General features: G+C 58.2%; 4 protein-coding genes across 4 annotated transcripts; 3 read left to right on the top strand and 1 right to left on the bottom strand.

Moving 5' to 3' along the window:
• Nucleotides 1-105: 105 nt before the first annotated feature.
• On the top strand, nt 106-2,660 carry B0H18DRAFT_1206516 (WD40 repeat-like protein; the record flags this gene model as incomplete). Its single annotated transcript, XM_048036177.1, has 13 exons — nt 106-233; nt 294-373; nt 425-498; nt 548-597; nt 650-752; nt 805-863; nt 921-1,143; nt 1,198-1,276; nt 1,332-1,357; nt 1,412-1,540; nt 1,613-2,178; nt 2,233-2,400; nt 2,452-2,660. The coding sequence occupies 12 exons, from the start codon at nt 106-108 to the stop codon at nt 2,342-2,344; spliced, it is 1,629 nt and encodes a 542-aa protein (XP_047899443.1). The 3' UTR covers nt 2,345-2,400; nt 2,452-2,660.
• A 113-nt stretch (nt 2,661-2,773) lies between these two features.
• On the top strand, nt 2,774-4,324 carry B0H18DRAFT_1113532 (uncharacterized protein; the record flags this gene model as incomplete). Its single annotated transcript, XM_048032962.1, has 2 exons — nt 2,774-3,707; nt 3,762-4,324. The coding sequence occupies 2 exons, from the start codon at nt 2,774-2,776 to the stop codon at nt 4,322-4,324; spliced, it is 1,497 nt and encodes a 498-aa protein (XP_047899444.1).
• Nucleotides 4,325-6,393: 2,069 nt separating this feature from the next.
• B0H18DRAFT_311593 (uncharacterized protein) lies at nt 6,394-8,238 on the top strand. The gene is made up of 4 exons (XM_048037506.1): nt 6,394-6,934; nt 6,985-7,470; nt 7,527-7,867; nt 7,930-8,238. The coding sequence occupies exons 1-4, from the start codon at nt 6,621-6,623 to the stop codon at nt 8,088-8,090; spliced, it is 1,302 nt and encodes a 433-aa protein (XP_047899445.1). The 5' UTR covers nt 6,394-6,620; the 3' UTR covers nt 8,091-8,238.
• Nucleotides 8,239-8,967: 729 nt separating this feature from the next.
• On the bottom strand, nt 8,968-11,076 carry B0H18DRAFT_311605 (acid protease). Its single transcript, XM_048037507.1, has 9 exons — nt 10,746-11,076; nt 10,461-10,667; nt 10,327-10,403; nt 10,235-10,274; nt 9,892-10,180; nt 9,624-9,833; nt 9,499-9,566; nt 9,296-9,436; nt 8,968-9,240 (listed from the first exon to the last, which is right to left on the bottom strand). Exons 1-9 carry the CDS (start codon nt 10,900-10,902, stop codon nt 9,140-9,142), a joined length of 1,290 nt encoding a protein of 429 aa, XP_047899446.1. The 5' UTR covers nt 10,903-11,076; the 3' UTR covers nt 8,968-9,139.
• Nucleotides 11,077-12,599: the final 1,523 nt, after the last annotated feature.

A 12,599-nucleotide genomic window follows, 5' to 3' on the forward strand; every position in this document is an offset into this window, starting at 1 on the left:
GATTGGGCAAGACAAGATCCCGGAACTCCAGATTGCGTCTCGCGTTTCAATTTCACCTCCATCACCTGTACACATCATCACTCTTTTGCCACACTGTCGCACAAGATGCCGGTGAAGCGACGGCGTGTCTCTCAGGGACTGGGGTCATCGACCGCAAGGAACGCTTCGTCGCTCAATCATACGCGGAGCACATCCATTGAGGCACTCCTTGACGGCGGCCTTCCTTATTCAAGGTCAAGAGGTAGCCTGCCCCTCCTTAGACCCCGTTCTCAATCATAATCACGAACCCGCAGAAAGCTACGTGGGCATACTGCCTGCGTGAACGCGCTCGCCTTCTCTCAGTCCGGACGCTGGCTCGCAAGCGGCGGAGATGGTGAGTACCTCGCGCCCCCCGGGCGTCCAAGCAGATCTTATTCTGCCGCAGATCCACACATCCGACTCTGGGATTTCCATCAGGATGACTTGCGGGAGCCATCACAGCACTTCGCTGGTCATAGGGTGAGGATAAATCTACCCTTCATATCTAATCCTTTGTTCATCTGTTTAGACCAACATCTTCGCCCTAGCGTTCTCGGCATCGAGCAAGTTCCTCTATTCGTAAGTCGCCGCTTCGTAGCTTGCTGCCCGCGGGATGTTTGATTATGTCCAGAGGAGCAACAGACAATAGTATTCACACATACGACCTCGAATACTCGCGCTCGTTGGACTCGCGAGCCGTTTCTGACCCGGATACTATCCACTTGTTACACAAGGTGCCCTTTTCGTGCTTTTTTGCACTGCATCTCCCTCTGATGTCCGAGCCAGGACAGCATCCGTGGTTTGTCGTGCCACCCACAGCACGACGAGATCTTCCTGAGTGCCAGGTATCTATATACACTCTGAGTGTTGCGTCACGATCTGAGCTCTTCCCTTCCCTGCAGCGACGATGGCTGCATCATCATGCACGACATGCGCGCGCAGAGCACACTGACCCGGGCACAGGGTACGCTGCAACACGATACCGAGTTCACCAGCGTGCAGTTCCACCCCGAGATGCCGCATATTTTTGTGACGAGCGATAACCGTGGGGAGGTGTGCTTGCGCGACACGCGGACAGCGTTCGGGCCAAGAAGCCAGAGGCGGGACAAGGGCGTCGCGCAGAAGGTGGGTGGGCTTTCCAGCGGTGATCGTGTCGTTGTTGAGGTGTTTGGTGCGCAGTATGTAACCACGATCTCGAAGCCGTCCACACGGTACCTCAGCAATCCGGAGGTTAGCAGTGTGACGTTCGATCGCACAGGTGCAGTTCATGTTCAGGCTAGTATTGTATCACGCTAAGTAACTTGGATCACCAGGGACGAAGTTGGCTGCAACTATGACAGTATGTCTGATATCCGCGATGAATCCCTGTTCACTCATACCATCCATACGACAGCACTTCTCCCCTACTATCTACTCACTCTCTGATCCATATCCAATCGCTGTGTGTACAGCGTCTACCCAGCCCGATGGCTCGCCCATACCACAGGGTGAGCGTAGCTATGCGAACTCGTGTACCATCAAGGCAAGTTGGCATTTCCTTGATTGACTTCGGCGACTGATGGCTTGACTTATGTATGCGCAATCTTGATTACAGCATGGTTCCTTTGGCGGTGGCGGAGTTCTCGACGACCCCTACTACTGTGCAGGCTCCGACGACTTCCGGACTTACATATGGAAAATTCCTTCCCCTGCCATTCTGGCGCAACAACGAGAAGAGTATATTAGTGACGACTGGTCAAGCGAGAACTCCAACACAATTGGTGCGTGGCTCTTTGCTACCCTATTCAGCTTTCGTTCCCTCAGCTATCGGTTTCCAGGCTTCGCTGCATCCTCTACAGATGCGCGGCGTGTCCCTGTTACGCTCTCGCGGCCCGTTACCCGTCTCACTGGTCACAGCTCTATCGTGAACACAGCCCTCATGCACCCCACCTTTCCTGCTGTCCTCACAGCCGGCATCGAACGCGACATCCTCTTGCACTCGCCCACACCCGCCGCGCCTTTCCTGCCCTCTACCTCCCTGACTCTGACGCCAACGGCTGTGCGGCCTCTTCCTCCGGCTGAGATGGCTTGGTCTCGACGCGTCATGCGAATGATGATTCCGCAGACCCTGGACGAAGTCGAGCCTGAGGACGATAGCACGACTATCGCAATGTTCGACCAGTACGTGGTGGTCTTCCGCGGCGATATGGCCTGACTGACGCCTGGCCTGTGCAGAATTATCTGCGAAGAGAGCGACGCGGACGTGTTCGCTGTGCGGAGATGGAATGGAGATGCGCACGGGGACGAGGATACGGATGATGCCATGACAGGCATCGACGAAGCATGACACTTCTGTGACCACTTATATCACGGTCGGTGTCCACAGTATCTGTCAGCTTTAGGGTAAGTTTCTCGGAGTTGTCACGTATAGTACACGCTAAGCAGGCACGACAGGTAGAGGTTTTCTGCGATACGAAACCACTTTAGCAACAATCGTAGACCAACGTACGACGGATGAATTAAGTCACACTCTGACCACAGCGACTGGAGTCTGTGAACAGACCTCCTGGCGGGGCTGGGTATCGCTCTCGCCATGCCCGGCAGACGCGTCGAGAGGCCGGTGCGATGCCCCGATATGTGCAGGGGCGCGGCGGAGAGGCCGGTGGCGTTGACGTGGGATGAACCAGGATGACGTGCCGGCCGGCGTGCGCAAGTTGAACATAAGAGGCCGCCCCGCGCCCCGCCGCTCTTCACCTCTCTCTTCTGTCCCGCCAACATGGCGGGTGCCACAGCCCCCGACCTAGCCGTCAACGCGCTCAACACCGTCTACTTCGTCATCGCCCTCAACATCGTCCGCTCCGTCACAGGTCACAGCATCCGAACCGCCGTCCTCGCCGCCATCGCCCTCGTCGTGACGGGTCTCGTCACCTTCTCCATGGATCTGCTTCAGGCAAGCTACATGGACTACGCTTGCTGCGCCACCGCCGTCTTCATCGCCTTCAGCTATCTCTTCGATGGCCAGCACATTCCTCAGCTGAGGTCCGTCCGGTTCAAAGGTTTCATCCGCCTGGGATCTTGCGTCGTCTGGGCTTACCGGCTGGCTACGGTGCTCCGCAAGTTGGCACGTCTCGGGGTGGTGATCTTCGTCGTCGTCTACAACATCCTGATCTGGGTTGCTGCCGTCGTCGCTCTCAGGATATTAGTCCTCATCGACCCTGCGTCTCCCACACCTCGCCACGCCCGCATAGTTCGCATCGTCCTCTGCACTAGCGAGGAATTCGCCCGCTCACTGACCTCGGGATCCTCGACTGGCCGTGTTAGGTGCGCGGTGCAAGCTGGAGCTCCCTTCACTTGCCCCCTTCAGGCTGTCGATGTCCAGCGTCGTCGTCCCCTCTGGCGCCGGGCACTGTGGACTGCCTCCTGTGTACTGAGCATCCTGCGCATCCTTTTTCCGGCGACCCTCCTTGGCAACCTCGTTCGCAGAGGCTGCAGATCCCTCGGCCGTGTCTCTCGGTATGCGATCATCTGTGCTCTTGGCGCTGCGTTCGGTCTTGTTAGATCTGTGGCAACCAAGGCTCACGTCATGGGCAAGCTCGGCTTCACTGTGCTCGTCAACATCAAACGCGCTCGCCCGAATGTCCCTTTACGAAGTGCTCATGCCTACAATGTCTCCCTACGTTGCGCCAAGGCCATTTGGAAAGCATTGATTGGTATGTCCCTTCGTCGCACCTTGTACTCAGCCGAACGCTAAGACACGACTGCAGTAAAGTTCGCCATGTCGCTTGCATTCGAGAGGAGCGTGGTCACTTCGGTACTGCTCCGTGCTGAGGGTGAGAAGCCTTTCCATGCGTACACACCTGCTGGACCTCGCGTCATCACGAAGACGGTAAAGCGCTCGCTTCCGGTCGTCGTTCCTTCAGTCATCCCGGTCTACGACCTGAGCTCTCGTTGGGTCAAGACGCTGCTCATGGCGTTCCAGGTTGTCGGTGTTCCTCGCACTTTGTCCCCTACGGACCACTTCATGATGATCGCGTCCCAGTTCAACATCACTGGCGCTCTAGCCAAGGAGGTCGCTCCCTCTAGTCCTGTCCCTCGTCCCATGGTCATGGCGAAGAGACCTGTGCTCATGGTTAAGCGAGGCAGCTCCCTGATCATTGCAACGAGAGTCAAACGTGTGCTTCCAGTCATCGTCCCTCCGATGGTCCCAGTGTTTGAGTTCAACGCACGCTGGGTCAAGATAGTGCACGCAACATTCGGGATAGTGCACGCAACTTCGGTGTCCTTGGCATCCCTCGCACTCTACTTCCGACCGGCTACTACGGGGTGATCAGGACAATGGCGACTCGTCTCAACATGCCTGGTGTCCTTGTTCAGGCTATCCTCTCGGGAGTGGTGCCTCTTCGTCCTGCTGGTCCCTCTGTCGTCTGGAGGCCTCTTTTCGCGTACAGCCCGGTGCAGCCCCGTGTCGTCGCCTCTAGAGCGAAGCGCCTCTTCCCGCTTGTCTTACCTTCGAAGGTCACAGTGTATGATGGTGCTTGCGACACTTCTACCCAGCTCGCATACCTCGCCCCTCGCCAGTCGCACAACCCCAACTCTGTAGAGACGATGCCTCTGGCTGCGACGGCCAGTGAGCCTGCCTGCCCACTCGTCGTGGCAACCAGAGTCAGACGTGTCCCTTTCGGTCCAGCCCGGCCTGTCGTTCCCGTCCAACCTACGTGCTACTCGATCCATCCACAGTGGGTGTGGGAGATTCGCAGCGCCTTTGTTGCTTCTCAGCTCCCGCGTACCGTGCTCACGATCGATGGATTCCACTGGATTGCCTTGCGCTACTTGAGGGTTTCTGGTGCCCTGGTTGAGCTCGCGATCCCGCTCGGTCTTGACTTGCCCCCGCTGGTACTGCCGACTTCGCCCTTGTCGATGCTCTTGCTGCTCTCCCCGTGGTGGAGTTAGACTCCGGTTCTACCCTGGTTGCTGGCAAGCATGTCCCTGTCGTTCCCCAGACTCCGTTGGATTTCCTTCGGTAAGTGATAACGCGCTTTCGTCTAAAGGCTTCCCGATGCTCATACTTTTCACAGAATTGCCCGCTTGACTATCAAGCTCACCGATGACGTCCTCGAGTCGGTGACTACGGACCGCATCGTGGCCCTCGATGCTCCTGTCAAGCCTACACAGTCGGTCTCCGTGCAGCTATCTGGTGTTCGCTCCCTGCTCAAGGCCGGCTCCCGCGTCATCGCCGTCAAGATCAAGAAGCGTGTTCCCTTCGGCCCTGTCAAGCCTGTCGCGCCCGTGCGTCCGGTGCGCTCGATTCCCCCAGAGTGGGTGGCAATCCGCAGCGTCTTTGGTCTCCCCCAAACTCCGCGTACCCTGCCCATTCTTGGCGAGTTCTACTGGACCGCACGCCGGTACTTTGGTACCCCTGGCACTCGGATCGTGTTGACGATCCCCGACGGTCTCGGCTTTGCGTCCTCTGGTTCTGGCATTTCCTCTGAGCAGCTTCGCATTCGCTTCCGCTCTACGGCGACTACGTCTATTGCTGCTCCTGCCTCTACCACGGTCGATGAGTCGGACCCTCGCTCTGCCCTTGTTGCTGACAGGCATATCAGGTTTGCCGCTACCCAGACCTTGTTGATCTTCCTCCGGTGAGTCTATTTCGTTCGTGGCGATGTTCAGGGCGCTGACGTGTTACCACAGTATTGTCCCTCGGCTCTGTTGTCAAGAAATCGACCATGTGACTCCGCTCTTCGAGTCGCCGTTGGTGCTGACGCTCACGGACAACACGGACGATGTCGCCGCTCTCGGTGCTCCTGTCGAACTCGCGCCCCTGGTCCCCGTCCAGACTCCCGGTCCCAACGCTGCAGGTGAGAAGTTGCTTTTGGTGGACAAGCCCGTCCGCCCCCGCGTCATCGTGATCAAGGTCAAGCAGCGCGTCCCATTTGGCCCGGCGAAGCCTGCTGGTCGTTTCCAACTCGTGCATTCCATCTCTTCGGAGCGGGTTCAGCATATCCACAACGTCTTTAACCCTCCCCAGGTTCCGCGCTCTCTGCTGACATCGCATAGGTGCTACTGGGTCGATCTGCGGTACTTTGGTACCTTTGGTGCTCCGACGCAATTCCCACATGTGCTTAGCTCAGCCTCACCAGATACTGGCGTTCGTACAAAGCAGCCTTCCCCTTGTCTGTCTTCCCAGGCGACTGCTGCGGACGTTGCTCCCGATTCTACTGTCGCCACACAGCCGGACCGTCGTTCTGCCCTTGTTGCTGATGATCACGCTTCTGCCGCTGGCCAGACTTTGCTGATATTCCTCCGGTAAGTCGCCCTTATTCGCAGTGGTCATCGCAGCTAATACATTGCCACAGCCTTGTCTTCCAATTTCGGTCAAGTGATGAAGAAATTGACGATGCAACTCAGATTCTTGAGTCGCCGTCGGTACTAACTACCGACAACGCGCCGAATGCGCATTTGGTCCCTACCCAGACACCCGGTTCCAACTGCGTGGTCGAACATCCTTGTTCGACGGACAACATCACCTCCCCCCTTATTGCCGAGACCAATGTCGAGTGCATATGTCCTGCAGCATCCATACTAGCTGACTCCGCCCAACCCACGTACCCAGCCCGTTCGGGATGGGTAGAACAGATTCGGAACGTCTTCGGCCCCCTCAGATCCCGCGCATCATGCCGACGTCTGATGGTTTCCTCTGGATGCCTCTCCGCAACTTGGGTACATCTGGCTCGCAGGTTGAATTTACACTTCCCTACGGTCTCAGTCCTGCGTCTTGTGATTCTGGACGCGTCGCATTGAAGCAGCGTCGTCTTCACCTCCGCTCCTCGGCGATTGCTGCTGCTTCTACTGTGCTCACGGAGTCAGATCCCCGCTGTGCTCTTGTCGCTGATGAGGATGGCTCCGTCCCTGGTCGAAGCTTGCTCAGCTTCCTGCGGTCAGTAGAACATTGTCAGTCAGCGATTTGGCGCTGATGCGTTGTCGTAGACTTGTCTTTGCACCCGCCCCTGAGATCGCTGTAAGCGTGGCTCCGGTTTGCGAGTCGGCCCCCCTGCAGCCACCTAGACCCACCGCTGTGACCAGGAACCCTCTTCCCCTGACCAAGTCTGTCGGTTGCCGCGTGGTTGCAATTAAGGTCAAGCACGTCGCCTTTGGCCCAGCGAAGCCTATCGTTCCCGTCAAACTCGCGTATTCCGTCTCTCGGGAGTGGGTACAGCAGATTTGTAACGTATTCTGCCCGCCCCAGGCCCCGCGCTCTCTGCATACGTCGCACGGGCTCTACTGGATCACTTTGCGCTACTTTGGGACCGCTGGCGCCCTTCTGCACGGTCTCAAGTCTGCATCCCCGGTCTCTCTGGAGCAGGTTTACCTTCGCCTCCGCTCGGCGGCGTTCGCTCACTCTGGCCAGCGCTCTGCATTGGTCGCTGGTCGGCGTCCCTCTTCTGCTGCCCAGATCTTGTCGGTCTTCCTTCAGTGAGTGGTTTGGCTTCGCGCACTACGCGTTCCGGTGCTAATACTACTCTTCACAGACTCGTCCTTGGTTTCATCGAGGGCACCGACGACGCGACTCTGGACCTCGAGTCGCCGTTGGTGCTGACGCCCACGGACGGCACAGTCAGTCCTCCCGCATTCGGTATCGAGAACGCTTCTTCAAGTCCTACTCCCGCGTATAAAGTCGCGGAGGATGTCGAAGCGGACACGAAAACCGAGGGAGAACTGCCGGTGAGCAGCCAGAGGAAGCGCAAGAGGCATCCGCGCGCTCGTGGCGGGAAGAAGGTCCAGGCGGCCAAGGCTCGCAATATGGCTGAGCAGGCACTGGAGGAGGCTGAGAACGTGGCACGACTTGCTGAGCAGAGTGCTTCTGAGAAGAGTGAGTCGAGGTTGTCGAGACTGTCCGTCGAACACTAATAGAGATCATCCTTACTATAGTAGTCGCGGCAGATGTCGACAAGATCAGGAGGCGTCCAGCTTGGCGGATCCACGTCAGGTACAGGTCGCGCCAACGCGAGCGCAAACGGGAGCAACACCGACACACCTCGCACATCGACCCGCAGGCGTCAACCGACTCGTGGCCGCCAGGCTCGTCGCATTAAGGACAACTCTGAGGGAGCGAGCTCGCATGACGACGAGGGATCCAGACTCAAGGAGGGCGACAGAACGGCGGCGACGTCGCAGGTGCGATGCGCATTGCTGGATATCATCTTCGCAGGGCGGGAGCTGAGTTCGTGGACCTGCCCCCTCTCCGTCTTGGAGCGTCTCGGGCAGCCATGAAGGACGAATTCTCTGCGCGCGTGTGAGCGAGTCTGAAGACATACGAGCGACAGAGAGACAGTCCTGTCCCATTCCGCGCGGCGCAACGTGGGGCGACGTACTGCGTACTGTCCGGGACATGTGTAAGGGAGCGTGCTATTTCACCAATGCATCTACCGGTTCAGGAGCCCGATTACTTTTCATTTATCCTACATCATCTACTTATAGAACTTGCACGGACATCTACACTGTACAGCCTAGGGCTCGGACAACCGCTTGCTTACCACACTTGTATCACAGATTATCTCTACTCCATCCTACTCGGTATTCAATATTTCAGTATTCATGCATCAGAATGGGACAGACTATTTGCAGCAGGGTCCGGCCGCGACAGTCCGAGTTTGAGTACACATGCAGTCGTCGGCCCTCATACTCTCCCGGATTCAGTTGAAACGGGTTCGTATGTGCATCAAGCATCTCTCTACTTGGTACTTAAGTGGAGAACTATGCGCGCCGAGTATATTTCGACTGAGCACAAGTCGAGCTAAGTAACTTATGGGACTTCAGGCTAGTGAGAGCACTTGTGCCTCACATGCACACGTAAAACCATTACAGTCCATGAGGATCATGTACATTCGTAAAGTCATAAGGCCGCAATCGAGCTACGCGTCCGTACGTACACACACTAGTACTATACACAGTACATCTGTATCCTTCCTTCCGTCCTACACAAGTCCATGTCCATTCTCCACCGACAGACTCACTTACACTACTCCAAACAAAGTGCTTTCCTCACGATCCTTCCGATACCACCGCTCTTCTTCTGACCAGGACTCCCGCTCGCGTCGCCACCGCCCGCAGCCGGTGCGCTCGAGCCCGACCCATCAGGGAGTCAGTTGGAAGTCGCGTCCGTGTACTGCGTGGTCGCGAGGCCGACCTGCTTGTTGGTCGTGTCGAACACGGAGTAGTAACGCTGGAGCCACGCGAAGCCGTCTGTAACGCGATCCGGTGAGTCCATAACGACTGGACAGGGTAAGAAGACACGTACTGATGAAGTCGAGGCCCTGGCCGCTGTTGCTGCCGAGGTCGCTGGTGATGAGATAGATCTTGCCCGCCTCGCCGCCGAGCGTCGAGTTCAGGCTGCGCGGCCAGATTTGCGCGTTGGCCGTGAACTCGAACGTGGTGCTACCTGGAACGATCAATCGCCAGCATTTAGCATCCCAGCTGGCCACCGCTATGATGAACACTGACCGATCTTGAAGTACAGCGACTGGAGCTTGTTGTACTGATCCTCAGTGATGCTCAGAAGACCGGTCGTGCTACGCAGTCATTGAGTCAGTTTCATGCAGGCGAGGTAACTATATGCGCCAACGCACCTGTCCAGTGTAGCGCCAGTCGCCTTCTGGTACTTCTGGAACGCATCGGTGGCGATCATGAGGAGCGTGGTACCGGTGTCGACGATGCCGGCGTTGCCGGAAAGGAGGCTCGTGCCGTTCTGTCCGTACGTGACGTCCTGGTTGATACCCCAGTAGTTCGACGCGGGCGACGTGGTCGTGATCGGCGTGTACGTGATGTCACCGGTGTACCTGTATGCGCGATCAATGACAAGGCCGTGGCAGCATACATCAACGCGCATGTACGCACTTGGTGCTATCGACACCACCGAACGTCAGCTCGCCGTTGGCCGTGCCGCTGTCGCGCTGGTGGTGGGGACGTAGGAAATGCCGATCGACTCGGTCGTAATCGTGCCCTGAGCGTAGAGGCTGTCCGTGACGGTGGCACGGTGGCGTGTTCGACACAGTGTTACTGGTCAAGTCGACGGGACCGATACCGAGGATTCCGTCGACGCCCTGGAAGCCCTGGGCGGTGGAGGCCACGCCAATCGACTGGTTCTGAATGGTAAGACCCGTACCGAGGGTAACGGTGTCGGTGTCTGGCAAATCTGTGAGTATCAACTGTGTTTGAAATTACCACCGAATTGGCTTACACTCGGTGCCCGAGAACGAGCCGGAGCCGTAGCTCACATTCTGCGCACGGGAAATGAAGATAGAATTACCGACGCAGTGCCTGGGTGCTTACCACGGTGTTTCCGGTGCTCTTGCTCGTGGACGTCTGGGTGTACTGGGCAGACGCACCGGTCCAAGTGTTGGAAGAGCCTATACCGGGTCCAAGGTCACGATATCAAGTAGGTGTGTGACTATATGCTGGCTTACCCGTGTCAATGAGGAGGGTGTAGTTCGTCGCGGGAGAGCCGATGCCGACGCTGGCAGTGTAGGTGACACCCGCGTCGGTGACATCGACACCGACGCCCCCCGAGGAGGGAGTCGTGCCGCTTGTACCGGTGCCGGTACCCGTACCAGTGGACCCAGTGCCGGTGCCGGTCGAGCCTCCACCGTGGTGGTGGTGGCGGGCTGCGGAACCTGTCTCCTCGTGTCGGTGATGCTCATGCTCGTGCCGGTGCTCACGATGCTCGCGGTGCTCGTGGCGCTCATGCTCACGTTTCTGGCGTTCCTCGTGGTAGGCGAGGGGGCCATGAGGGCGGACGCCTGCGAGGAGCTTCTGGGCGCGGGCCTTGTCGCGAGCGACGAGTTCCTTTGCGGAGCCGACGGAGAGGCGGGTCGAGAAGGGGACAGAGCGGACGACGACGTGGGACATGACGGTAATTCAAGGGGGATCAGGAAGTGGAAGTGGATTGGTGTGGGAAGAGATGGGAGGACGGTGGGAGGACGGCGGGGTATATATACGGGCAGCAATGGAGAAGGGGAAGAAATGGAGGTAGAATGATCTGAAGAGAAGCCTGTGCTGTGGTGAAGAGCCGTGAGGAGGGTGACGTGCGTCATGCTGGGGTTGCAGGCCAGCAACGCCCGTCACGACACTGCACGCATGAACTAGCACCCATCCAGTCCGTCGGCCGTTTCTCGCTCAAAGTGGGCTGTTATCTCTCGCGTGGTGGCGAGAGGCGAACACGGCGCAGAGATTCGTCCCGACAGAGCTCGCTCGGAGATGCCCCATCAGAGGTGCAACGGTGCCTCTGCCGCAGCTGAGAACGACCGCGTCAGACGGTTCCCCGCGCCGTATTTGGACAGGGCACTCACGGGCGGAGTGGCGGAGGAATCGAGGCGTCCGGCGGAGGCATCCTGGACGCCACCGCGCTGGATGACAGGCGGGAGATTTTCGCAGTGAACTGACAGGTACTGCACCATTTCGTCATCCCTCGACTGCGCGATCGGGCGCGTTCCTGCCATCGCGCCGAGATAAGCCGTTTCTGGCAGGCTGCCGTCCGCGGCAGCCTGTGGCGCGCGTACATTGCCCGAATTTGAGATGGACAGCGATCGCAGACACCCGCCCGAGCAGGACCAATTCAACGCCCTCGGCATGCACGCTGCCCGACACCCTCCACGCTTGCACGACTCTCCCTCGCACAGAGCACACGGACGACGCCTCCTTCCATTGCTGCGCAGGGCAATATCGTTCCCCGTCGGTGCGTACATGCTTTCTTCGGATCCAGATTGAATAGACCATATAGTCTTTGCCGCTCCACTGCCCAACAGCTAAGTCTGCATCCTCGGTGTCACTTACCGACCTCTGAAGCCGTCTTGAAGCAGAAATGCTCGACGATGCCGCCTGGTAGCGATGTCGCTCGGCGATGCCGTCTGGGAAGCGATGCTGCCCGGCGAAGCCGCCTGGAAGCAGCACTGCTCGGTGCTGACATAGCCTGGCTCACTCCCCGGAAGCCTCATCCCTCCTTACGTCCTTATACCCTCGAGGGGACCTAGCCACTACAGGCTCCATCGTTGCCGCGAGTGGTGGGGTTCGGAGGGGATGGATGGCTCAAGACGCAGGCGGATGTAGTGCTGAGCGCTAGCGATCGGTGATGAGCACGTAGGGGCCTCCCCTCTCCCGTGTTGTAGACGGTACTGCCCGCATGTATATCCTGACTCGAAAATGTAAAAGAAGCGTAACGTTGAGGGCCATAGTATGGCCTGCTCCTGGAGCACGAGGCGGCGCATTGGACACGAGGCTGCGCGTCACGGGCGACACGGAGATCACCGCATTAACTGGGACACAAGGTCCAGGTCGACAGTGATGGTGCCGCGCCTTCCTCCTCTTCCTATACATACTTCGTCCCTCCGTGTGCTTCACAGCCCGCTTCCCATAGCAGTCCCCTACCGGATGGCGGCTTCACTCGAGGAGGTCTCAAGGGGTGAACAGGCTGCCCAAGGCTGCGCCAGGCTCACTCACTTAACGTCACTCATCTCAGGAAGTGCGCCTAGGACAAGGCGCCTGGATGGTCGACACCTAGCTTGTCTACTGCACGGCCTGTCGACTCCTCGCTTGTCTATTGCACGACC

The sequence above is a fragment of the Fomitopsis serialis genome (assembly GCF_022376445.1).
Source record: "Fomitopsis serialis strain Sig1Antser10 chromosome Unknown B0H18scaffold_3, whole genome shotgun sequence".
Taxonomy (NCBI): Eukaryota; Fungi; Basidiomycota; class Agaricomycetes; order Polyporales; family Fomitopsidaceae; genus Fomitopsis; species Fomitopsis serialis.